Raw genomic sequence first — 26,600 nt, forward strand, 5'->3', positions numbered from 1 at the left:
ACAGATAATCAGAAAGTATCCAAGAAAAGGGGTTGCAGTATTTAATATTATTTGGAGTTCTGTCTTTTATTGTGATTTAAGTTTTCTGTATTTTACAAATGAAGCCCAGTATCATGAGGGGGGGAGGGAAGGATATTGGTGAAGCTAAAAATTTTAATGGTGAGCAATGATTAATCACCAAATGACATTGCAAACTCGGGACTAAATCGAAGTAATGAGAAATGTAAAATTGTTGCTTTCATTTGTAATTTATTTATTTATTTTTATTCCCCCCTCATCCCACCCGGATTCAATATGATAACTTTCAATTTGCCCTCCAAGGGTAAATGAATCTTTTCTTCTAAGGAAGAGTTATTTTATCCTCCTCCTGAATCTGTGAAAATGTGCATGAATCAAACTTCTCTTTAAATAGAAATTTATATTCTTTGATAATATTTTTTAAACATTTTCACTAAAATTTCTTTATTCTTCCTTCCATCGAGTCTAAACTTAGTAATATTTTTTTCCTTGAAAATTTGATTACCAGTAAAACCGACAAATATCTTTTTTGCTGTTAAAATTATATTATTAATAATGCTACGTTGAATATCATAGTGAATAATTTGAATATTAAAAAAAAATCTGTTAATGAACTGCTTTGTTACGTGAAAAAATTTTCATTCTTGCACAGAGTAGCAATGAAACTCAAACTTTCAAAAGGTAATAAATGTTCTAAATTCAAATAAAATGAATATTAGATTCCTGTCATAAATTTGTATTTGCATGAAAAATTACTTTTTTAGAAGCATTTTGTACTGTTTAAATGAGAAGTTCATTACAGATTCTTTCAATTTCACAAATTAACAAAATTATGTAATGCTTTTCCTGTCATAATAGTATCTTTATGTTATGTAATTTTTTTTTTTTTTTTAATTTAGTTATTCACTGAATATGGAAGATTAGCAATGGAAGAATGTGATGATAAGCCTTTTCAGGTAATTTAGTCATCAGTATTATCCTTAAAAGGAGGCTAAGGCTTATATACATAAATTTATGTTATGCATGAGAGGTATACCATTAATAAGATGCAGTAAATTTTTCCTGAAACTTTTGTCATTTTGAAACATTTGTAATATGGGAATGTAGTTTTCCATCCTAAGGATTGGGCTGATATCTTTGGGTGCCATTTATGCAAAGTTTCACATCTGTCATTTTAGCCAGTTTCTTAGTACCTCATTAGTTTTATGAGGCTTTCATAGTTTTTTTTTTTTTTTTTTTTTTCTTGTATAATGTGAACATGAGCCAGCTCTCATTCGAAAGTCATCCATGATGATGTATTTGTCCAAGGCAGAAAGATCTTGAATACTCTAAAATAATAAGTAATCTGATAAACTGGCATTGAGTCAACTTTATTTTTGATGAAGTTGAATAATGTAATACAGTACAAAGTCTTTAATCTAGACGTCTATAATCCAGAATGAACTATAATCCGGACCTCAAAGCTACAAACTTTCTGCATATGCATAACGTTTACGCAAGCGCATAATACTTTTATGCATGCGCATAATACGTTTATGCATGGACGTTTAATGTATAATGGACGGTATAAGCTAGGCTAAAATTATCTAATTATCTATTTTAGTTAATATTGCAGATTGCGTTGTTTCTTAATCTTCTAATTGGATCTGGCTTATTATTTTTTGCATACTGTTAGAGCATTTTTAAAAAAAGTAAGCTTGAACTTTTGATTGTGTCGAAAAGAGTTTCCGATTCTAGAGCTGTCAAAGGATCTACAAAGCAAAAGTATGTTTCAATGTCCATCAAACAAAAAGTGGAATTGCTGCAAAAAAATGTGTAAAGGCAGGAAGAAAGTGACAGAGAGGTTAGTGCAAATGAAAAAATTTCGATTGACAAGTTAGTCGGTATTCTCGGTACAGCAATTACAGGACTTGAACAGCGGAACTTTGTAACTGAATAAGAAATTATGTCTGTTTATAGAATTAAAGAGAAAGTATTAGCACATAAAACTAAGCAACTTAAACAACTTACATTGAAAGAAATGTTTAATAAAATAAACAAATAAATATTAAGCTTTTTTTTTTTTTTTTTTGTAAATTTTGATACCCTTTAGATCATAAGTGCTCTTTATTTCGTAAAATACGGTTTCATATTTTTAATTGTATAATTTCTGCATGCCATCTTACCTGATTTAAATTGATGATCTATAATCCAGAAAAACCCCTAATCCGGAATCGCCAAAGTCACGACGAGTCCAGATTAAAGATTTTGTACTGTATGTGGAATGAGCATATATTAGGGCAATAAGTAACAAACTTCTAAGTTTACAAATTTATCCACCATATGATGATAATATAATGTGTTTGCTCAAGGAATATGTCCTCCTCTACATTTTTTCTTGTTGATCCACAAGCAATAGTCTGTCTACTAGGAGAACAAATCTTGCTAGATAGTCTGAGGCTGCCTGTTGCCATGAAAATGTGCCCTAACCGTTTTTCATAGTGGCTTCTTGAAGAATTATATTTCAGTTTGCCTGATGTATTTGATGACAAATTGACAATGTTAATTTTTACTTAAGTTTGAAGTAAAATGCTTGTCGACCCTTTGTTATTACAGCCAATTTTTTTTTAATGGAATATTCGGTGACACAGCTAGAACTTTTGCAGCCAGGGGTGATCTCTGATTTGAGGCAGTCTCTGAATTTGCAACCTGTCTTGATATACAAATGACTAAAAATATGTGAAAATAACTTATAGAGAAATAAATTAAAACTATTTGCTTATTATTGATGAAAAATTTTTAATTCTAACATTTTAAAATTATTATTTTGCTTGTTTTTTTGTTTGCAAAACTATCGATGATGCCATAAAGGGCTACTTGATTGCCCAGTTGCTATGTATACAGTACAAATTTCTTAAATGCAGATTAATTTTTTTTAGTTTTTAAAGACTTTCTAAATGCAAAATAAACATTTATAATTCTAAATAATTTTTATTTAGAAAACACAACCAGTAGCACTTAACAGCAGTTGTGAGAAAAGTTTATTGTAGTATTACAATATTAAAAACTTTGTTTTGTATTTTAGAACAAATTGCAAAAATTCAAAAGGACTGCCCTTCCACTTTCCTGTATCATTTTCTGAGGAACAACAGAAATAAAACCCTTAAAATAGCATCTATCTTAACAAGGAGTTCTTTGTTATTAATGTCACCAATATCAAAATATAGTTGGTACTTATGATTTTCATTCAAAAGTTTCAGCAGAATAAAAAAGGTATAACAAGGACATGTAGCCATTGAAATCTTGTGGGGATTTCTTTGAATACATCATCTCAAGTGGAAACAGTTTTTCCCCTTCAATTTAATTTTGTAGGAAATTCACAATTACATGCTTCATTGATCCCTATGACTAGCTCTTATTAAATAATGGTTCACACAGTGGACTGCTCCACTGTTAATATTCAAAGCAATTTCTTCATTCTTTGAATGACATTCAGTTATTTTTTTATTTCATAATTTTGTGTTAATTTATTGCTTGTACTTTAGTAATGACTAAAAATTTCAACATTAAATTGATATAGAATAATTTGAAAGTAAAAATGTTTATTTACATGTCATACTGTCAAAAACTGCTTTTTGCATACCTTTAAACAAAATCAAAAGCTGGTTATTTTAGTGGAGTAGTTGAGCTAAAATCAAAACTGTTTGCCAAGCATTACCAAGCTTGATTCTTACATTAAGTATCATGCAGGTTTTTAAAGACACTGTTGTAATAAGTAACATAATAAAATATTAAAATCAGTACAAAGTTAAGATTTTTTTAAATTGGTCAGTTAGTTGCCTGTCTTAATTTAAAATGTGTATTAGAGATGTATAATTATAAAATATTTGAATTTTATGACTTCACCTACCTATCTTTGTTGCATTAACACTAGAAGCGGCGAGCTTTCTCCCTACCTAGAAGTGCCAATGCCAGTCAAATTGACTGCTCAGCGAATTAAATGTATATATTAAAATGCAAATGCTTTATAATGCTTTTAAGAATATTAATTATAATTAAGACCTACTTTAAAGAACAACAAATTATTTTTATAAAAAGTAGATATTTTATTATAAATTTCAACTTACCCCTAAAGTACGTATTGTAGCTTTTCGTAATTTTTACACAACTTTTATTACTAGATTTGGAAATTTCCTATGGCAATCCTGTGTTTTTTCTTCTTTTTAAATGAAGCCCTCTTAATTCCTCTGCTAATTGAAATAGGAGGCTGTGCCTTTTTATTTATTTATTTATTTATTTTTATTTTATCACTGAATTTAAGGTAGATAAAATAGGCATTCATTCCTGCTAAATACAGCATATTTTAGAAAATGTGCACAATCTATATGCGTGAAGCAGTCTGAATAGAATATTTTCGCATCATCTGGTCAAGAATACTCTGCACATTTGGTTTTGTTGTAGAACACTACTGTTTCTTTAAGTTTCTTATTTTGCGAGTCTGAATTGACACTCGGATGTGAGGTACTTAGTAGTAGGACCTTTTTTATTTCTTCTTCTCTGATAGACTGTTAGTGTAGTTTGACCATTCTTTAGCATTGACCATTCTTTAGCAAACTGTTTCAAATATCTGGGTTTTTGATTTCCTTACTTCATATGGAATATTTTTTCGATGTCTTCTTACTGTGCCCACAAAACTTGTGTTTTTCATTTTAAGTATTGTAGCTAATGATAGTGAGGGAAAATAATTGTCCACAGTTCAATATCTCGAAAACGATTGCAAAACATTGTTTCTTGAAAAAAAGGAGGATCAGTGTCTTATTTTACAAAAAAATCACAATCCATATTATTGTAACCATATGCTCCTTTTGCATAAATAATAGCAACAAAAGCAGGAAGCTTTTAAAGATATTGTCCCAATTTCTTTATTGTTCAAAACTATCTCTGCTTCTGTGCTTCCGTGCACCTTTTAATACGGTGTAACATTGATTCATCCACGAACAGCCTCCAAGCATTTGACACATTATCCCCAAAATTTCTTTCTACATAAAATGCTGGGCTCGGCAATTCTTTTAGCACATTTTGAGCTCTATATTGCCCAGCTTATTGTGAAGTAGATGTCACAGTCCACGAAGAAAGATGGTTTCTGAGCTGAAGGGAAGTATGTCCTGTTGTAAATAATCAGTGAATGAAAGAAATGTGTGTGCAAGATGTTATTCAAAGAAAAAAGGTTTTCTGAGTGAAATAACAAGATAAATTTACCCAGTATTACTAGTAGTCAATATGACTGCTCGTGGCGTTTTTAGGTGTAACTAATAATATCTTCGTTAATTTAAATTTTATTAGATTCTTACTTATTACCAATAATTTTCAAGGTTTTTTAGAAAAATCCAAAAATTTGTTACTTTTTAAAGTTAAGAGTTTTTTAGGAATCCAAGGTGAAATGATGAAAGCAGTCAAAATGACTGCTGTGGTGCTTCTAATGTTAACGTAATTTTGTATTCTCTCTAAAAGTTCTCAATAAAAATTAAAAATTCATGTTTACACAAAGCATGGCATAGCTTATGGGTCCCCAAGAACACAATAATGAAAGATAAAACAACCATACAGTGCTTCTTATTATCCACAAGGGGGGTTTCGCCTCTGCCAGAGGATCATTGTTGCTCACTTTTTATAGTCTTTCATTAATATTATACAAAAGAAATGAATCTAGAAATATCGATGAAATTCTGAGCATACACCAACTTGAATATTTCTTGTTTTAGTTTTCTCCTAATACTTTAATAGATTTGATTTTATGTGATTATGTCAAAACATGCTAGGCTATCAGCTGAAGAAGAGAGATGCCTTCGTGGTTGACTTTCTAAGGGAACATGGTTCCTATCCACATTACACATGGAACCCCCCCCCCAAAAAAAAACCCAATGTGGCTAGACCGTTCACCAGAACTGGAGCCAAGTCGATTTACCAGCATTCAGCTTACATGGTTTAGTAATCATATCCACTCTGACAAAAATAATTTAATATTAAAGGTCTTCATAGAGGTGTATTATCTAAAAAGCCGCTTAAAACAGTGTTGCAGAATTCTGCTTCTTCTGAATCAGAATTTGCTGCGTCCAGTCAGAATCATTAAATCATCAGCTAACTCTTCTGGAACTCTTCTTGTCCAAACAAAAATTTTCAAGTTTTCCCATGTGACTGCAGTGGAGTTGTCATTCTTGACAAGAGACTCTGTCCAAAGCTTTCTGCAGTAGACTTAATGTGTACACGAGCCACTTTCCCTTAGAAAGTCCTCCACGAAGAAATCCCTCCCCTTAAGCAGATAGCACTCGAGGCTGTATCATAATTACATAAACCACTAGTCATATTATTTTGTAATGTTGTCAATTTTATAGATTAGATTTTAGGACAATTGTGTTCTATCAAATTGAATAGATTCACTTTTTATATTTTGTAGTCTGTCTTTTTCTTCATGAGCCAATTTACCATTGTTTCCGTGGGTGCTGGATCTTCAGCTTCCATGTGATATGGAACATTGTTCGTGCATACTATGCTTGGGGGTCATAAATTTGGATGAAGCTTTTCCAACATCCATTTTCTGAAATTTTCATAGTTCACTTGCCCTTGGTAATCCCTGCTTTTAGCTGATGCTTTATGTACAATCTGAGCACCTGGAACAAAACCTGTAAAATATTCAACATGTACAACAGTCAGTCTATTTTTTGAACATTCATCTGTGTGCCCAAAACCTCATCATCTTTCCAACATTTTTTGGACATTAAGTTACTATTGATCCATGCTTCATCGATGTAATTGATTTGTTTTCCCTGAGTTTCATCATTTCTCGCAAGTAATTATTTCTCCAAATTCCAATATCAGGTCTTTTGATAAGAATTTTCTTTTATTAATGCATTTCTTCAGTGAATATTTATTGAATACAAAACTTTAAATTTATTGAATACAGAACTTTATGAACTTACTTCATTGAATGCAAAACTGTGTATGTTTTCCTTTAACACAGACAGCAATTTCTGTACTGATAGCATTTGCATTTCTTTGATATAAAAGTCATTGTCTGCTGTATAATAGATTTATCAAAATTATCAATTTCCTAGTTTCAATCAGCAGGCCTTTTATGGTTCTTTCCGGGTATACTTAGAAGTTTCTTTCACCAATTGTCGATACTTCATGCCTAATCTTTTGTATTGTATTCTAAGATATTCCAGTCATGAGATGTTCTCTTCGAAACTTAAGGAAGAGAAGCTACCGAAGAGTTCACTGAAACTTCAAAAGCACAAAATTCTGCAACAATTAACACGATTTAACATACCTGAGATTTTAAGGACCTTTCTTAAACTGAAAGGGCATATTTTAAAAAAAATAAAGATTATCAAAGAACGGCAAAAAGTGAGTTAAATAGAAACAATTATTTAACGAATACCTGAAAAAATACAACAGTGCAAAAAATAAAAAAGTACAAAAGAAATAACAATGAGAATAAAAATGATTAAAAGATATATGAGGGTGGTACCCAAAAGAAACCATACTTATTTTTTTAACTTATTTATTCACATTTTAAGTACAAACCTTGAATCCCCTTCAAGGTACTCTCCACTTGCACTAATACACATGTCTAATCTTTTATTCCATTTTTCAAAACATTGCTTAAATTCATCTTTTGTGATGCTTGGCAACGCCTCAGTCATTTTTTTTCTTTACTTCAGCAAAGTACTTTCCTTTTATGTCTCTTCATTCTAGGAAACAAAAAAGAGTCACTCTGGGCAAGGTCAGATGAGTATGGAGAGTGATGAACAGGGATCATGCCATTTTTGGTCAAGAATTTTTGGTACAGACAGGCCTTGGGAGTTGGGGGCATTGTCATGATGGAAAAATCAGTCGCCTGACTGCCACAAATCGGGTCTCTTATGCCACATGCTGTTGCACAGTCTTTTCAAAACTTCAGTAGTAGTTTCAAACAGTTGAAAGCCTGGTTAACTATCCGACCCCGTGGAACAAACTCTGAATGGAAACTTATCTCACATTGAGAAAAAAAAAAAAAAAAAAAGTCAGCATTGTTTTAATGTTTGATTTCACCTGATGAGCTCTAATTGGAAGGTGTTCCACTGGCTTGATTGTTGCTTTCATTCAGGATAATAAGCATAGCATCAAGTTTTGTCACCTGTGATAATTTTTTTTTTAAAGTTTCGATCATTCCGGGACTCTTCTTTCAAAACACAACATGCTTCCATGCAATCTTCTTTTTGTTCAGTTGTCAAACAGTCGTGGCATGAATTTGTCAGCCACTCTTTTTGTTCCTAAATTTTCTGTCAAAAATTTGCTGCGCTTAACTCCAAGTCACTCCCGACAGTTCCACAATTTCTTCAGTGGTTGATCATCAATCTTGGGTGATGATTGCATGAATTTTTCAACATTTTCATGTGTTCGGGCCGTGGAAGGATGATTAGAATGAGGTCTGCCAGTTGGTAGTTCACCTTTTTAAACTTAATTTTTTCCACAGCATCATCCTTGTATGCCATTTTTAACATTTCAAGAGTTTCTGTTCCACTTTTTCCAAGCCACACGCTCTTCACGAAAATCAGCCATTGCGAAAACAACGATCGCACAAAACACTTGTCATTATAAACATCTGAAACTAGTCCTGACCTTCAGTGACGGGATTTGGCTTAATGACTCAGGATGTTTGTTTGTGCGTTCCTAGTGTCAAAACAAGTTGCTATAAAAGCTCTGCCCACTAAAAAATTAATTCGGTTTCTTTTGATTACCCCTTCTTAGAGAGAAGATGTGTGCTACTGGGATGAAACCGAGAGATGAATGGTAAATTTTCTCTTTTCCTGGACCAGCATTCGGCAAAAACAAAACGACTATTCTTTACCTAAGAAAATGTTTCCCAGCAATAAGAAGTTTTTTGAATAAATGAAACTTAAATTATGCAAATTCTATTCCTCAACCCCTAGTAATTTTCAGTATAATTTTTCTTGCTTTTTTTTTTTTTTTTTTTTTTTTTTTTTTTAATCTGAACTGTTTTAGTGCATTTTTTTTACTTTTTTTCTTATTGTTAAATTTTATTTCATCCGAGTTGTCTTAATCTACTGCAGATATTTGTAGATTTTTATATGAAGATTCAACCAATGTTTAATCAGTTAATATTTATATTTTTTTTTACTTCATTATATGGTACATAGTTTATCCAGATAAATATTATATATGCTAATTATTAATTTTATTTTCATTGTATGTACTTTGGTAAATAAAAGCTTTTCTTCTCTATTCTGCCCCCGCATTTTCTCGGTATAAAAGCGTAAGAAAATTAAAAAATAAAATTAGGCAAAGAACATAACATTTAGAATGTCTAATTAAATTCTAAAATATTTTATATGAAAATTGTATTACACATAGTTCAGTAACTTGATCATGCATTATAAAGTGAATTTAAATCATTTTGTAGTTGCATTGAAATGGCAATGACGCACATCATGGAAACTCCCAGTTTCTGCCAGTTTTCTTGTGAAAATCTTCAGTTTTTCAGATTTCGAGGTTGGCAGCTATATCTAAAGAAATTATGTAATAGTTTGATAATCAATTTTTCTTCCTTCTCTGTTTATTATAATTGGAGAAGTAGATAATCATTAATATGTATCTGCCATTATCTTAAAAAAATTAGCTTAAAATATATTGTCATTGTTTATATCTCTGAGCCTTGATATTTCAGTTTTAGAAGGGAAATTCCACTTCAATATATTTATTTGGCATGTACAGGCTGAATAGAACCATTATATCAGATTGGATTTTGGGAATTTTGTTTTCTGGTTTTATTCACTATTTGAATGTTTTGATGGCTTTTCTGGAGATCTGGGAAAGCTTAAAAATGTTTCTCATATAAATAAGTGCTCCTGTATGCCATATCAGCCTAATGAAAAGTTTCGGAGTAGGCTTTGCCTTCATTCGGGGTAATTTTTAAGAAGTATCTTTTTTTCAGATTTGCAGCCATCGAAAGAAGGAAATAAAATATTATATTTTTTAGTAACTGGTCTCTGATTGATTGCTTGTCAATTTTGGTGAACTTATTACAAAATAAGCTCAATGCCTTTTCATTAATTTTATTTTTTATATTGTGATTGGTATTTTTCACATAAGATTTTATAAATTCGAGTTGGTATTTCATGTAAGAGTTGAATGAATTTTCTCTGGTATTTTCATTTTTAAATATTTTTAATGAATATTTTTTTTTTTTTTCAAAACTATTTGAGATGCAGTTATATAATTTGTGCTTTGAAATCTCTTATCCCTTTTTGTAATGTTCTATTTAACTAACATGTACTTGTTATTGTTTTCTTATATTTTTTTACTTTTCTTTAATTTGGTCTTTCAATTAGTTTTCCAGTATATTTAACTATTTTAAAAATTGAATCAGTTCCTTTGTTTATGATATTTGCTATTTTTTAGAATATTTTAATTATAAATTGATCTTTTAATTCAAAATTCCATTATTGTTTTAGCTTTTTCAGGCAGTCTGAACTTCTGTCATTCAATCTTTATTGTTAAAATTAATTGTATAAACTATTGACAAGTCTGTTGAGTTAAAATCTCTTCCATTTTAAATTAAAAGTGCTGCATTAAACAATAATTTTGTTGTTGATGTTCATTATTATACAGATACTGCTAGGAGAATAAACTTAATCCATATTTGGGCCCCATCAAAGTCATAACTCTTTTACAAAACAAACACTACCATTGTAGGAAATGTTAAAATTTTACTAATTTATTAGTTATAAAAAATTATTCAATGCCCACTTTTCTAGTTTTAAATTCACTTTAATAGGAGTTTACTATTAGAAGCAGAACACTAAATTGTCCTTAATCCTTTTGCACATCTAGCATTTTTTTTTTGGGGAGGGGTGGTATGTTCAAGTAATTTTGCAAAATCAGTAGTTTCTTCTTGTTCTTCAGGGTGGTCTTGAAGTAGTTAGTACATGGAATTGTCATTGAGCAGATGTGTTACTGCTCTCACCTCAGCTTGTTTGAGATGTCACTGCTTGGTTGCAGGTTAGCCTTTTTGCAGTTCTTCAGAAGATTCTTAATGGTTGCAGCAGGCATAGATCTCTTGCGTTTTTTTCTTCACCAGAAGAAACTTTTCTCTAGGCATCTTCATGTCCTGCTTGGCCACTTCTATGCCTGTTGCCTTTGTTTATGCATGGGTGCATTTTCTGTATTTATTTGCATGTGATATGCTGTGTGATACATTTTTCAGCTTGCATGGAATGTTCATTATACCAGGCCATCATTATGTGAAGCATCATTACACCATAAAGCTGTAATTGGTATTTTTAGGACAGGAAATTAAAATTTAATTTTGATATATACAGTTATGCTTCCTTAGCCACTGCATCAATATTTATGGTTTATTGAAGCCTAAACAGCTTAAAAAAAGAAATGAAGGTTTTATAATTTACAGAATCCTTGTTGAGAAAGAATGGGCAATAACATAAAGTGCAGCCCAAATGACACTGCGTGCTATTTTCAAAAAGTAATCTCAATTATGAGTGCATATATATGGTTTGCAATATTGTTTCATTAGTTAAAGAAAAGCTTCATGACTTATGCAATATTTGTCAATAAAGCATGAATTTTGCTGTGCTGTGTTCTCTTCAGCTACAATACTGATGGTTCCCCCCCCCCCCCCCGTTTTTTTTTTATCATACTTTGAGGATTAGATATGAATATCAGGATCTTAAAATGTGTATGAATCTGCTTTTATTTTATTTATTGGTAAAATTTTAATGTGTGCAATTTATTATACACATTTATGTATGATGTAATTGCAATTAATTTGCAAACTGTTGTTAGCAAATATGTATTTTCCTAAATATGTGTGCAAGTTTTACAAGTTAAAATGTAGTTAATTTGAATAGAAAATTTTTATTTCTCATATTAGAAACTTTTGTTTTTGGTTCGAGATTGGAGCTTTCCTTATGAAGCAGAATATGGTGCAACAGGTGGAAAAAAGATTTTGGACAGGAGATTGGAGGTAAGTTAAAATTTATTGTGTTTGATGTGGTATGGGAATATCAAAACATTTTACAAGATATTTTTATAGTTTTGTGATAATAATAATAGGGCTGCAGTACAGAAATTATCATTAGTTTCTTTCTTGACTATGTAAGCATGACTGGATTAAAATTTTCATATTCTGCAGAAAGTAATCATTCCTGAATAAATTGTAAAAAATATGGCAAAGCAATGAATTCAAATTTTTCTAACTTACATCAACTAAGATAAAATTGTACATAGTTTTTTAAATAGTCTGTAGTTTTATTATATTATTTTTCAAATTGCTGTGTTGTTTGCTTCTGATTATATTTAGAAATAAATGCTGTTCCAACTGATTGCAAAAATATTGTAGATTCAAATATCTACATATTGTAGATTATATGTTGTAGATCAGTTGTGCAAAATCAGTAGCTTCTTCCTATTCTTTAGGATGGTCTTGAAGTAGTTAGTATATAGAATTGTTATTGAGCAGATGTGTTACTACTTTCACTTCAACTTGTTTTGGATATCACTGCTTAGCTGTAGGATTAGTTTTTTTGCCAGTTCTTCAGAAGATTTTCGATGTTTGCAGCAGGCATAGATCCTTTACATTTTCCCCCTCCCCCTCCAAATTCAAAATATTGTAGATTTTGTACCAAATGCTGAAAGAAAGCATACACTTAATATTATAGTTTCTTAATTACATAACTTCTTTTCTTAGGATTGAGTATATATATATATAAATTATAAAATATAGGACGGCTTTGCTCTTTGTGAACGAGCAACCTTTAATTAACTTTCTGCAATTTCTTTCTTCAAGAAAAACCTAAGAAAAATTATTTAAAGAAGAGTTTCCGAAAAGTTCTATTAAATTAAAATTTTATTTTAGAGTTCTATACTAGAATAGGAAAAAGTTCACTTTTATTTTATGTTAAACATAGTGTCACAGTAATTAACAGCAGAAAAACATAGAATAACATACAAAAACATAGATGCAAAATTAGCAAAATATTACAAGAGGCTTTAAAAGAAAAATGAAGCTAAACAGAGCATAGAACATTTATGTCCTACAAAATTTGTGTTGAAAATTGTAAACATATGAAACTTTTCAGCAATATCATATTAAGTGAATAATACAAAAGTTTTCATTTTTTTTCTGCATATTAAAATTTATTCTTTTTAATCATTCATTCTCATTTGCATCAAGGAAAATAATTTAAAAATTTATTACATTCAGGTTCTGTCTATTTTGGTTTGTTTTCTGTAATAAGTGTAAAAGTGAATGTAACAAAGTTGAGGTTATATTTCATAAATTTGAATCATCTAATTACTCCTGTGTAATCATTTATATTCTTTGAAGATGTAAATTTTCTAATTCCAGTGCTTATCAAATTCAGTTCCTGCCCTTTTCTAAATATGTTCAGTAAATGTACATATTGAAACTATGAATATGACCATTCAGACTGCTATAATTTTTTAAGTGTTGTATTCTGTAATGCTACAGCTTTGAAAATATGTTTTAGCTTGCTATATTTTTAATATATTGAACTAGGAGTTATACCATAAGAAAATTTTGAAGTCATGTCACTGAAAATTCACTTGTGTAGTATAATTCAGGCATTTTCAAAGTCTCATGCAATTGCAGGTTTTTGACCAGTTAATGAATATTTTTCTAGACTTCTTGTAAACATCAGTTTTCAAGTGAATAAAATTGCTGAATGTTATAAATTAAAACTAACTTGGTTTCAGATCAAAGAGTGGATGCAGAGATGTTTTTTAAGTTTTCTGTGTAACATTTTCCCTTCCCCTTACATTTGTTATTTTTCTTAGCAAAATCCTTCTTGAAGATATCTGCATGGTTAGCCATAATATAGCTTTATACAGTTTTTTGTGTAGAATGATGAAATCTAAAGATACTTATCAATACCATGTGTATATCCATATTTATTATAACTAGAATGTGAAATTATTTTTACAGCATTAATGTTACGTTTGGTCTGATTAGTTCCCTTTTGCAATTTGCTGTTATTTAAACAAAAATGTAATAGAAATATAAATAGTTTACATTGTTGAAATACTCTATCTTAGAAAATTATTTTAACTCTATGACTGCAGGATTTGTGACTAGCACCTTCAGTTACTTTTTGTGATCACAGTTATCATGACTTTCTTCAGCACTACATGAGAATAAATATTTTTTCATATTAAAAAAAATTCATTTAAATTATAAGTATAAAAAATGTCCACTGATGTTCAATTTGAGGATGGTTAAAGGATATGTATTTTTATTACATTTTTGTGAACTTTGTACTCATAATGGAGGGTTAAAATAAAAACAGAGAAAAGGAAATTTTATTAATATGTGGTAAATTAAAAATTTTAGAGGCCATGCTTATATTGAAATTGTTTGAAGTTTTTTAGCACATTTACCCTTAGTTTTCTTTTCTGGATGAAATTCCTGAAACAATTTTTTGAGTTAAGTAAGTTTTATTTGCGATAGTTGTAATGCTCTTAAAATGTATTAAAAAATTTTTATGCTGGAATTTGAAAAAGTTGCTGTGCTCATAATAATTTATTTGATTGCAGGCATAAGTTGCCAGTTGCCTTGCCAATTTAATTAATCATTTGTTATTTATCCTTGTTGTATATTATAAAAAAGGAGAAAATTATGTCAGTATTGTCTTTTTGTAATCTTCAATTACTTATGAAAGAGCAATAAAATATGTATTTATGAAAATATTTTAAATATACTTTGTAAAACATTAATCAAATGTAAACAGAACAAATATTTCGATTTGTATAATTACATGTAAAGGAGGAAATTTGTAATCAGAACATTAAATTGGAAGAAAAACATGCCAATGTAAAATTAGGTAAAAAACAGTCTTAGTTTGGATTAGATATTGAATAAACTTGTTGACCAGTTTTGAAGGTGATTAGACACAAATCATTCATCTTCAGGAGTAAAAGAATTTTGCTTATAAATAAATTAGTGTATAAATATATTCAGTTTTAGGTGCGTATTGTCTTTTAATATTAGTTTTGCACGTATATGGTTAATTAATTTTCAAATTATGCCACGTGTCAAGAATAAAAAATGCTATGGCTTTCCAGATATTGCGTTCAAACATTGCATAGTTGGTTTGTTTACATTCTGCCCATAATGCATTATCTCCTGCCCATAAATAGTCATGTTTACATTGGACAGAAATTATATTTTAAAAGAAATATTATTAAAAGTTTGAAAAAATGTGTTCTTTTGCTTACTAGGACAGAAGTTTCCAGTAAGCTTTATATTTAAGTAATTTTTCAGTGAAAAGATGTCTTTAATGGGCCAATTGAAAAGTGTGATATTTTCTTTGTATTTATGTTTTAGTATGTAATTTGTATGTAATAGTTATATTGAAATGTTTATTTTGCATTTTTTAGCTATCAGATAAACAGCATCCTCAGCTTCAGCAGCTACGAAAACACATTAGAAATTGTTTTTCTGAAGTTGAGGGTTTTCTCATGCCACATCCAGGTCTGGAGGTAGCCACTAGTCCACATTTTGATGGCCGCTTGACAGGTATGTGTAATTTTGATATGTTTAACCTTTAAGAGATGGGGCTGTTTGGAAAGGTTTCACTTAAAAAGACAGGAAATCCAAATGCATTTTTACCCCCCCCCCTTTTAGCTGCTGTTGTAAAGGGAAACTACTACTCTTTTACAACTTTTCCTGTAGTTCGCATTTGGGGGTCACCTTTGTTAATTTTCAGATAAAAGACTAGAGGATAAAAAATATAAAAGAATTTGTTGAATTTTTTCTCTTTTCTGTTGTTTCTTTTCCCTAAACTATGGAAACATATTATGGTCAGATTTCGTAGCTAAATAATTGTCGTATGTTGGAATATTAACTTTTGACATTGCGTCATAATGAAAATATGCCTTAGCAGCAAATGCACGCCTATAATCAGTTCATAGTTTATTCAGTTTTTATTTGTTTCCAAACTGAATTTAGTTTAGAATTACATGTACTAATTAACACTTTTAATTTATACTCAAAAATGATGTTTAACTATTTGTTTCTCTTATAAATCGGCAGTATGCTTTTATTTGTTTCCAAGCATTGTGTAACAGCTTATATTTATATATCAAACAAATCCCGTTGTATTTTTCTTATATTAGTTTCATTTACCTTTTTCATTAGTATTCTTATTCAGTTTAATTTATTGATTCCCCCAATTGTATCGTAAGTTATTTCATATTTCAACTACATTATTGTTCATTGCTACAACTACATTATTGTTTATTGATTATATTTTCATTGCATTGCACTCCATTGTGTTTTGCATGTTTCAAACAGCAATATTAAATACAAAAATTACAATAAAAAGGGAAATGTAAAGAAAAAATACATTTTTAATGACACTGAAAAGTTGGTGAAATTAATACTAATGTAAAATTGCTAAGATTTCACTGCTGAGGGAAATGAAAGGGAATTTACGAAACCTCACAGTTGGGAGGCGCGAAGGTCATCTTACGTAAGTGGCAAGGGAGGTTATTCAGACAGTGGCTATCTCCGAACCCTGAGGGATGGGGGGAGGGGAATTCGCTAGCCGATATTTCAGCCACAGCCGTTTTTTTGAGACACTGCAACTCTGGCCGATTCTTAGGCCACCCGTCTTTTAAATGTTAATCAATAATGTTTATGAAAACAATTTTTATTTTTTTGTAATTAGATTTAATTGGCTCTGATTTTTAAATTTCTTACAGATATTCGCTCTGAGTTTAAAGATTCTCTTCAGGAATTTGTGAAGCTGCTTTTGTCTCCTTCCAGATTAGTTCCAAAACAAATTGGTGGTCAGTATGTTACTGCAGGAGAACTAATAAATTATTTTAAGGTAAACCAAGCCTAGCCGTGTTTGCTTTTAAAATTAACTTTTGCTAACTTTCATTTCTGTATCTGTGGTTATTTTAAATGTTGGTATTTACTCTTTATCCATAAATTTGTTCAGTAAGACATGTTGTTTTTATGTAAAATTTTTATCTGTATTTCTAGGCTTATGTTGAAATTTTTAAAGGTGGGGAACTTCCTGAGCCAAAATCAATGCTGAATGTAAGCTTTCTTTTAATGCTGTATATTATTTATATTTGCATTGTTGTAAATGTTTTGAAATTATTAGAATATTAGAAATAATATTGGAATTATTAGAAATAAATAAGAAATTTTGTTATGCTTCCCTCCCATTTAAATTTGACCTTATTATTAAAAAAAAATTAGGTATTCTCTCAACAGATAACCTACAACCTGTGAACAAATGTCATGAACAAAACCAAAGATTCATTACATTACCCTTATAAACCCCCCCCCCACACACACACACAAAAAAAAAAAAAAAAAAAAAAAGAAGAAGAAACAGCAGTACATAAATAAATACAAAGAAATTATACATACTTACTTTTATTGCATTAGCCACCTAAAATAATAACTGTAGAGAAAAAAATATTTAATACTTCTTATTAAGACATCTCATTTAAATGCATTTTTATTTAAATCTGTCAAATTAAAAAGGCAAAACAATATTTAGAACTTCATTTATTGCTTTTCAGTCACGTGTTTAATCAATAGTAGATTAAATTTGAAAATTAATAGTTTTTGGCAATACACTGGTTCATGGAAGATTACCCAAAGATCTATTGCATTACCAGATTATTTTATTAATTTATACAACATCAGCAGAACATAGTCATGTGGTCCGGAAGAGGACCCATCATATCCCTTGGTGGTCGTCATTGTACTTTAAATATGCTAAAAAAGTCCAGTTCAAGTGATCCTATTTGAATTCTGTCTGGTGAAGCAATTCAGCTTCATATTTGTCTAATGGTCATCATTTTACTCTTATAATCAGATATGAAACAGCAATGCTAGCCATTCTTATTTTCATTCATACAAACACTATCTTGATATCTCTCAATATGGCCAGAAATTTGCCTCATTGTTGATAGATTGCTTATTCATTAGGATGATCGGACAGCATTACAAGTGTTGTTCCTCTCATATTGTGTATTATTATTTGTGTAAAATATCGACATGGACATCAACAAATTTCATCTGATGATTTACACTAAGGTGGGTATATCACAGGATTCATACTCATAAAACTAAGGCAAATAGTGGGTAGGTCAATTGTTGTTGCATGTATTGCTTGGTAGGTCACTTATTGCAAGAATACTCAGTATCATTTGTGACCTGGAAGGCAAGCTTAGAGTTTGCAACATTAATAGATGGAGCATCAATTTGTTACTTTCCCTTTTTTTTCAACTTTTAGATAAAATGAATTAGTAAACATTGCTTTCAATAGGAATGATCACACAAGTCTTATTTTCATTTTGCCTTACTTCAAGTCATAAAGATAAAACATTTAAGATATAAAGATTTTTTGTATGCTGTGATTAGAAAATATATTACGTGATGCCATTTATCTGTGGTCTTTGAATTGTTGATTTTGCTATTCATACATCTTAAAGCAAAACTTAATAATGATGGCTGTCACACTCGGCATTTTTGGATGAAGGTCCACATGTAAGAATTGTAATTAAAAAAGTTGCATGATAAAATTCCTTAAAATTCTCCCAGTATAATATATAGCAGGAATGGCCAAATTTAGTAAGAGCTGCATGTTGTAATTCAGGAAGGTTGAGAGCCGCAACTGGATTTTCCAAAAGCTACAAATTCATATTTATATAATTTTTAAAAGTAGTGAAACGTGTTTCAGGTGGGGGGGGGGAACAAAAAACCTGATAACTTTGTAAAAAGAAATGAAGTAAATTATTTTCTCTTAGACACTGAGTAGTTTTAGTTTACCATATTTAATACAGATATTTTATTTTTACAAGCTTGCGCCACTTGCGAAGCTGCTCACGAGCTGCACTACGGCCACACCTGTTTTTATGAATGTTTACCACTGTTCTTATGTTACCTTTCTTGTGAATGCTAATGAAAAATATTCAAATTGAGTTTTGATTTTTAGTACAGTTTAAAAGTTGTGTGCTTTTATCATTCACATGCATTTTAAGTTCCGTTATCAATATTTTTTTTTTTTTTTTTTTTGTGTGTGTTTTTATATTGCTTTGTTAATAACTTTCCAAACTTGTAATAAACTTCTTACTTTTTTTTTTAAGGCAACTGCAGAAGCCAATAATCTTTCAGCTGTGGCCAGTTCGAAAGAATTTTACAATAGTGAAATGGAAAAGGTCTAAAATTTTTTTCTTATACTATAGAGTTGTATATTAATTTTAATAACTATGTTGCTAGGCGTTTAAACATTGTTTATAACTTTCAAATGTAGTCAAAGACTCAAAATTGTTGGAGCTAATGCAAATTGAACTCGGACATTGTCAGGCAGGAGATCACTTAGCTTAATATTTCATGTATATTTGGTTCTGCCAGTTTCTATTTCATTTCCATATCATGTAAGCTATTTATGAACTCATTATTTAGATGCTGACTCTAACTATCTGCTCATATTGAAATTTGTGGTGTACATCTGTTAGTCAAGAAAATAAACAAATAAGAGTTACCCATTTTATTGGGGAGTAAGTACAGATGATTTCCAAGTTTAATTGCAGACATTTTCAAAAATGAAGATTTGCATCCAAGAATTTTAATAAGTTTTAACAATTTTCACACATTATTTTGCAATCTAAGATAGTGAAAATACTCTTCTTTAAATTATATCCCAAAAATTTAAAATTTTTAATTGCTTTTGCATATTATTAAATAAATAGCAGTTGGAAAGTTTCTAGGATCCCTTTCCTCAAAAATGTATTAAAAATAACTTTGTTGTAAAAAGATCTCTTGCTGTATTTATGTGCAATCTTAGTTATGCTTTGTGAATTTATATGCATTCTTAATTATGTGCTGAGATTTTGTAATAGTAGTGTCATTTTTAGATTTGTGGTGGTGATCGTGCATATGTAAGCCCTGAAACTTTAAATAAATATCATCAAGAAATACGTTACAATGCCTTACAGAAGTTTTCTGAAACAAAGAAAATGGGAAATGAAGAGCTGGAAAATACATTTAGAGAAAAACTAATAAAGGTTTGTAGCATAAGCCTTTTTTAAATGTTTTTTACGTAACTGATGAGAGTATATTATAATGTAATGCCATATTTTTATGTATTATGTAATAGAGAGGTGATAATCATGACTTGCTAAATGATTTCATAAATAACCTTTTATCAAAAAGCCATATTACTGTATTTATACATGTTGTAAAGTCATTAGGTTATTTTGAAGTAGGAGACATGAAAAATGTTCGGTGCACTCGCCGTGACTTGAACATGGATCTCTCAAATACGCACCAAGTGTGCTACCATCACACAACGAAGGTATGCTGGAAGGAGAAAGAAAATATTAGGTTGTATGTATGCATAAGCTCCATTCATAAATGATGTCCTTGGAACAAAAATGAAATCTTAGAATTTTGCAGAAGGATGAGATTTGAGATGTGTTCGGTAATATGACAGCATCACAAATTCCAAACAAAGGGGGATGTATTGATGGTTAATGCTTATTATTGAATGACTGCTCAGTTTGGCTTTTAACAGTGAGAACACAAAATTATGCACTAACTCATGCACAACATTACTGAAGAAACAAATAATTGCCTTGCTGTTTTTAACTGAACACTACTAAAAGGAAAGCTACTGTCTGGTATGTTGATACGAGTTCAAGATGAAAGCTGAATGACTAAAGAACTTTTACATGGTTGACAGAAATTAGTGTGGTTTCAGTCTCCAAGGGGCCTGCTACATTAGTGTTTCATATTAATTGTTGACAGTTTCTTTGTCATTTGGTTAAAAGCATAACAAAGATGATGAAGGTAGAGAAAGTGACATGGTTGTGATATGAGAAGAAAGGGTTAAAATGATGCAAATACACTCATGTCCATAAATTAAGGATAATTCGGAGTCACGCGGAAATCGAACTCTAAAATAAATATATCACCTGTAAAATCGCTACACACATCTTCAAGAATCATATGCAAATTTCAGGAAGTAACCAGATGACATCGATGGTACGTCACAATGACAAGAGTGTAAGAGAGTGATATATAAGGAATACAGGCAAAGAAGTAAAATTGTTCGCAGGCACTTTATAAGCATTTCAGTGCAATAACCAAATAGTTATGATGCAAAGGACGCATTTGGATGATTTTTTACATGGTAGAATTATCAGCCGTCTGAAATGTGGGTGTACCCAACTGGAAATATCAGGCGAACTTGGAACTGCCCAGAGTGTTATCTCCAGGCTTTGGCAATGATTCCAAGATGATGGTAATGTGAGTAGACGTTACAGCACAGGTCACCCCAGAGTTACAACGCCGAATGAGGACCGGTATTTGGCAGTTACTGTCATAGGAAACAGGCAGAGCACAGCCTCAGACCTGTCTCGTCAGCTCTCTTTTGCCACTGGTACGACAATTTCAAGGCAGACCGTGTACAGACGCTTAGGGCAGATTGGTCTATGTGCTCGTAGACCTGTCAGATGCTTTCCACTTACTGCAACTTACTGTCGCCTGCGGTTAGCCTGGACTAGAGAGCATGCATTGTGGACACCGCAACAGTGGGCATGTGTGATGTTTTCCGACGAGTCCAGGTTTAGCTTGCAGTCGGATTCTCGCCGGACTTTCATATGGAGAACTCCAGGTACCCGTTACCACCAAGAAAACATCATTGAACGACACTGTTACGGTGGTGCAGGAGTGCTCGTTTGGGGTGGAATTATTCTGGGTTCCAGAACTGATCTGCATGTTTAAATTGGAACCATGACAAGCCAAATTTACCGGGACGTCATTCTGGAACAAGATGTACGTTTGTTTCAGGGCGCCATGGGCGCATAATTTGTGTTTATGGATGACAACGCCCGTCCTCACCATGCAAACATCGTAAGTGAATGCCTTCAATCGGAGGATATCACCCGTATGGATTGGCCAGCATTCTCACCGGACTTGAATCCAGCAGAGCACGTGTGGGACATGCTTGCCCGACGAGTTGCAGCCTGTCAACCTCCTCCTACATGTCTACCAGAACTTCGGAGAGCATTCCTTTTTGAGTGGTGTAATATCCCCCGAGATCAGATCGACAGGGTTGCCACGCTACCTGGAAAACCTGGAGAACCGGGAAAAGTCAGGGAATTCAAAAATTGACCAAAATATTCAGGGAAAAGTCAGGGAATTTAAGTATTTTTGTCAAAATCTGGAAAAGTCAGGGAAGTTCATACAACGATCCAGCCAAAAAAAGCGATTTTTGTGCCGACGTCGGAAGAGGTAACGTTTTTGGCGAATTATGTATCACGTGAGTGTCATTCGGGTAGCTGGCATAGAGCCAATTTTCGCAGCTCCAATTTGATTGTCTTTTAGAAAGGCAAAGCAACTTTTGGTTCCCAATATTCTCGAGAATCGCATGTGCAGTGCATGAACTAAAGAAAGTACCTGTTCTCGTATAAAACGAAATGGGTTTAGGGAAAACAGCTGTGCATGTCTGATATATCTGTTGCCAAAGCTCGAAACCGGTGTCGAAGTTCGAAGGTCACGTTATCAAGAGTTCATAAAATGAATATCGTTTAAAATTTCTTTAACCACTTGCGCTAAAAAGACGTGCCACGCACGTCAAGATGCTTTTGTCTCAAACCGCGAGCGACGTGAACACGTCGATAAGCATTTATCGCAAAAATGAAAATAACGTGGTGCACACGTCGCCTAACAATGAGATTGTTTATTTCTCGAGTTACAGCTCTGGATTGCACTCGCAGATGCGGAGCGGCGTAAATAAGACACTTTACCGCTTGTTATATTGTAGCGCACGGCACCGCAACCGTGAAGTTTAGTCTTAGCGCAAGTGGTTAAACTCTAAAGGAAAAGAAAATATTTTTTGACGCAAGTAAATTAATTCATAGATTAGTTATTTTCAGGGGGGGGAAAAAAACTACGAAAATTTGTTTTTAAAATTATTGCGAAAAATCCAAGAAGAAACGTCCTTTGATAAAACGTTTCTTCTTGGATTTTTCGCAATAATTTAAAAACGGATTTTCGTAGTTTTCTTTTTGTCAAAAAACGTTTCTTCTTAACACGTGTTTCTCAATTTCCTGTACACACCGCGGAGAGGGAAATTCTGGCCGCCAGGTTCCTTCGCCAAATCCCTTGGCAAATTTTCCCTCCGCATTCTAGCGGCGTAATAGCATTTTCTTGTATGGAACCTTTTCTTCTTTACATAGACGTTCTTTGGTTAGAATAATAATGGGATTTGGCGACATCTTGATGCGCAGTAAACGGGTCATTTTGGTCTTGGCGACAATTTTCAAAATCGTGCCAAAGCCTTACCGTATACTAGAATTTTACCGCAAAATCTTTTTAAACCTTTTTTTTTTTTCTTTTTAATAAATACCTTGCCATTTTTCAGTAAAATAAAAAAATAGTAATCAGTCATCTAGGCTAGCCATGTAATATAACTATATTCGCTAAAATATCGTTGATTATTCTAATTCAATTTTTAAGTAATTATTTTTATGTTATTCATATAATTTAATGTCGCTTCCTCCCTCTAAATTTATTTATTATTAGTAAATAATATTTCCAAATTTCAGGAAATTTTCTCTGGCATAATCCTGAAATTAATTATAGCAGTATGATGACATACCAAATTTAATGCACATATTTTTTCCTAATGTATGCTGCGAAATAAATATAAAATACTTCAATTTATTAAAATAGATTTCTTTCTTTCGTTTAGCTGCAGAATGTCTGCAAAAAAAGCCTTATTTTATTCCAGATTGGGAAGATTCTAATTTCAATCTTCAGTGGAGAAAACAGCAACTATTATAATTATATTTGTGTTTTCAAGTGTTAAGGTGCCTTTTAAGAACATACCTCACGCAAATTAAATTTACCTAAAATCTAACCTAACTATTTAGCATTGCGTTGTGATTTATAAGGACCGGATTAGCCTTGTGTTGAACTGGTGATGATCATGAGTAATAATTAAATAAAACATACATTTGTTATCCAATATGTATATGTTAAATTTTATTAAGTTTCTTAGTGGAAAACTAAACAAAATTATCAAACAAAGTATACCAAGAATAATTAAGAATAAATGTCCTCTGGGATTTATTAAATAATTAAGTGAATTTGCTACACAATACAAGTAATACCATAATTAATTTACCTCTTAGTACAGCCAACATACATTACGCGGATAGACTGGAATTTTCTTGAAACACACCTGGAAAACCTGGAAAAGTCAGGGAATTTCATTCTCCTGTTTGAGTGGCAACCCTGGATCGATAATTTGATACTCGGCATGCCTAGGCATTGTACGGACTGTATTGCATCGTCTGGGAGACATACAATGTATTAACATACAATGTATCATACCAACTGTGTAATATTGTTTTTTTTTTTTTTTTTTTTTTTTGTAATTTGCTCCAGGGAGAAAAAATTGCTAATTTTTTTAATAATATCAAACATATAGCATCTTTTTTGCTCTTTACCTTTTGTTTAATAAATAAGCTTTACAAATAAGTCAAATCTGTTTTGCTTCTAACTCTTCCTTTGCCTGATTTTGCATTATCCTTAATTTATGGACATGAGTGTATTTGATGCATCCATCAGTTGTCCTTTTAAGGTTCATTAATGATGTTTTTCCCACAGTTTGTGGTACAGTGCAGTGGAGATGCTCCTCACTGAGTAGCTAAGTAACCATTCCTGTTTCAGATATGCATATGGATTATGAATTCATGGAAACGAAAAATAACAGGGAAAATGGTATCTGTGTGTTTCATAATCGTATACATTTCGAAAACACTCAGAAGATAAGTTTATTTCAGTGTATCTTGCATCATTTAAAAGTGAAAACACAAATGATGGTGGTAATGAAAGTGAAGTGAAGAACAAAAACAATAGCTGTCAGTAGTACGTCTTATGTGTAAATGCAGTATTTGCTATTTTATAATGCAAGCATACTTTCTTTAATTTATTTTTAATATATCCAATTTTTATGGGCAGTCCACTTAGTTAAATACATTTCCGTGTTTTATATTTTGGTAGCTGCTGTAATATTTTATACATTATTACTGTATCTTATAGGAAGAAAAACACGCAATGTAAAACATAGTTTGCCAACTTGAAGAAGAAGGACCTGTGTCTGATCGCCTTTGAAATTAATAGTTTTATTTAAAATCTATGTTAAAATAAGGCTGTGTTTTAGCCTAATTTTAAATCATTCTTATAGTCAAACAAGACTAGTTCAGTGATTCATAACTGTTAAATGATTTTTGCTGCTTTTAAGTGTTCTAGTGAATAATATCTAATTTTGGTTGTTAATGAAATTGCCTGTTTCGAGAATTTCTTTTCCCCTCCCAATATATTGCAGTATTTCCATAAATTTTATTTAGTTAAAGTATACTCTGTTAATACTCGCTATATTACAAATATTTTGAATATTAATGTATTGAAATTAGAACAGTTAAACTTTAATCAGTGGCGGCCATCTGATGGCCTGCAGACTATAAGTAACTGATGAGATCCCTTTCTGTGGCCCCTTGCAAGGTCGTAAAATTTGTTGTTCTTGTAATTACTGACATATTTGTTATACATGTACATTGATTAACCAAAATATTATGACCCCTCCAACATGATAAGAATGTACTTCTCAGAATGGTGTAGATTGCACTTGGAGAGGTTGGGATATTATTCAGCATTTGGGGGGGGGCTAAGGCATTATTTTGTTGATTACATATGCAAGGAATAAGAAAGACTGTTGACTTAAGTCGAAACACCAGATTGTGATAATCTGAAGGCTAGGAAAGAATATTCCCAAAATGTTTTTTCATGTCTGGTATTTATGAACTACCATTGTTAGTACATATGAAAAATGGAAGAAAGGCATGGAACCAATATAAGTGCTAAAGCACTGGATGTCTGTCTTATCTGTGAATGCATACATTGAAGATTTCTTTGCTTTGTAAAGGCTAATCGGCAACTGCTGGTGACACAAATAATCCCTTGTTGCTCCAAGTATATCTGAGCACACAATCAGACTCTATTGAATATGAGATCCGCAATACAGGAATATCTTGCATGCCTTTGTTAACCCAGTATCAGTGATAGTTTCACAGAACTGTTTTACTGTTAGTAGATCATTTCTATTTTGTTTAATTGTTCCTAAACCTTGGAATGCCAAAAATTTCTGAAGCTCTTTTTGTTTGAACTAAAACTGAATATATATTATATCTGGTATTCTTCTATCTTTTTAGAGAGTTTAAACATTTTTCAGTAGTTCTGTGGCTACTCAACATTTGATAAGTTATGTAATTTTGTATTCATGAAGAGCTTATGCATTAATTTATGCTGTAAATAAATTGCTTAATATATTATCACTAATATAGCAACTTTTGCTTTTAAAGTACTCTTCTAAAATGCATCTGATTGAAATAGGGAGTATTTCCAACATTAGTAGTGTCAGGCTTGTCTCGTAAATATTCTCTGTATTAACAAAGTATTTGATATGCAT

The 26,600-nt window shown here is 31.5% G+C and overlaps 1 protein-coding gene across 5 annotated transcripts in view; it reads left to right on the top strand.

Annotated features, from left to right (window-relative positions):
- Positions 1–26,600, top strand: part of LOC118193813 (atlastin-like) — an 81,104-nt gene that overhangs the window by 22,561 nt on the left and 31,943 nt on the right. For all 5 annotated transcript variants that reach the window (XM_085814786.1, XM_085814788.1, XM_085814790.1 and 2 more), the window contains 7 exons: positions 918–974; positions 11,948–12,040; positions 15,472–15,610; positions 16,798–16,925; positions 17,084–17,140; positions 19,207–19,278; positions 19,978–20,127. In XM_085814786.1, coding sequence (XP_085670912.1) covers positions 918–974; positions 11,948–12,040; positions 15,472–15,610; positions 16,798–16,925; positions 17,084–17,140; positions 19,207–19,278; positions 19,978–20,127 — 696 coding nt within the window. The remainder of the gene's footprint in view (positions 1–917; positions 975–11,947; positions 12,041–15,471; positions 15,611–16,797; positions 16,926–17,083; positions 17,141–19,206; positions 19,279–19,977; positions 20,128–26,600) is intronic.

This window comes from Stegodyphus dumicola, chromosome 4 (genome assembly GCF_044657685.1).
Source record: "Stegodyphus dumicola isolate Sdum_Otavi_A_Nest chromosome 4, ASM4465768v1".
Taxonomy (NCBI): domain Eukaryota; kingdom Metazoa; phylum Arthropoda; class Arachnida; order Araneae; family Eresidae; genus Stegodyphus; species Stegodyphus dumicola.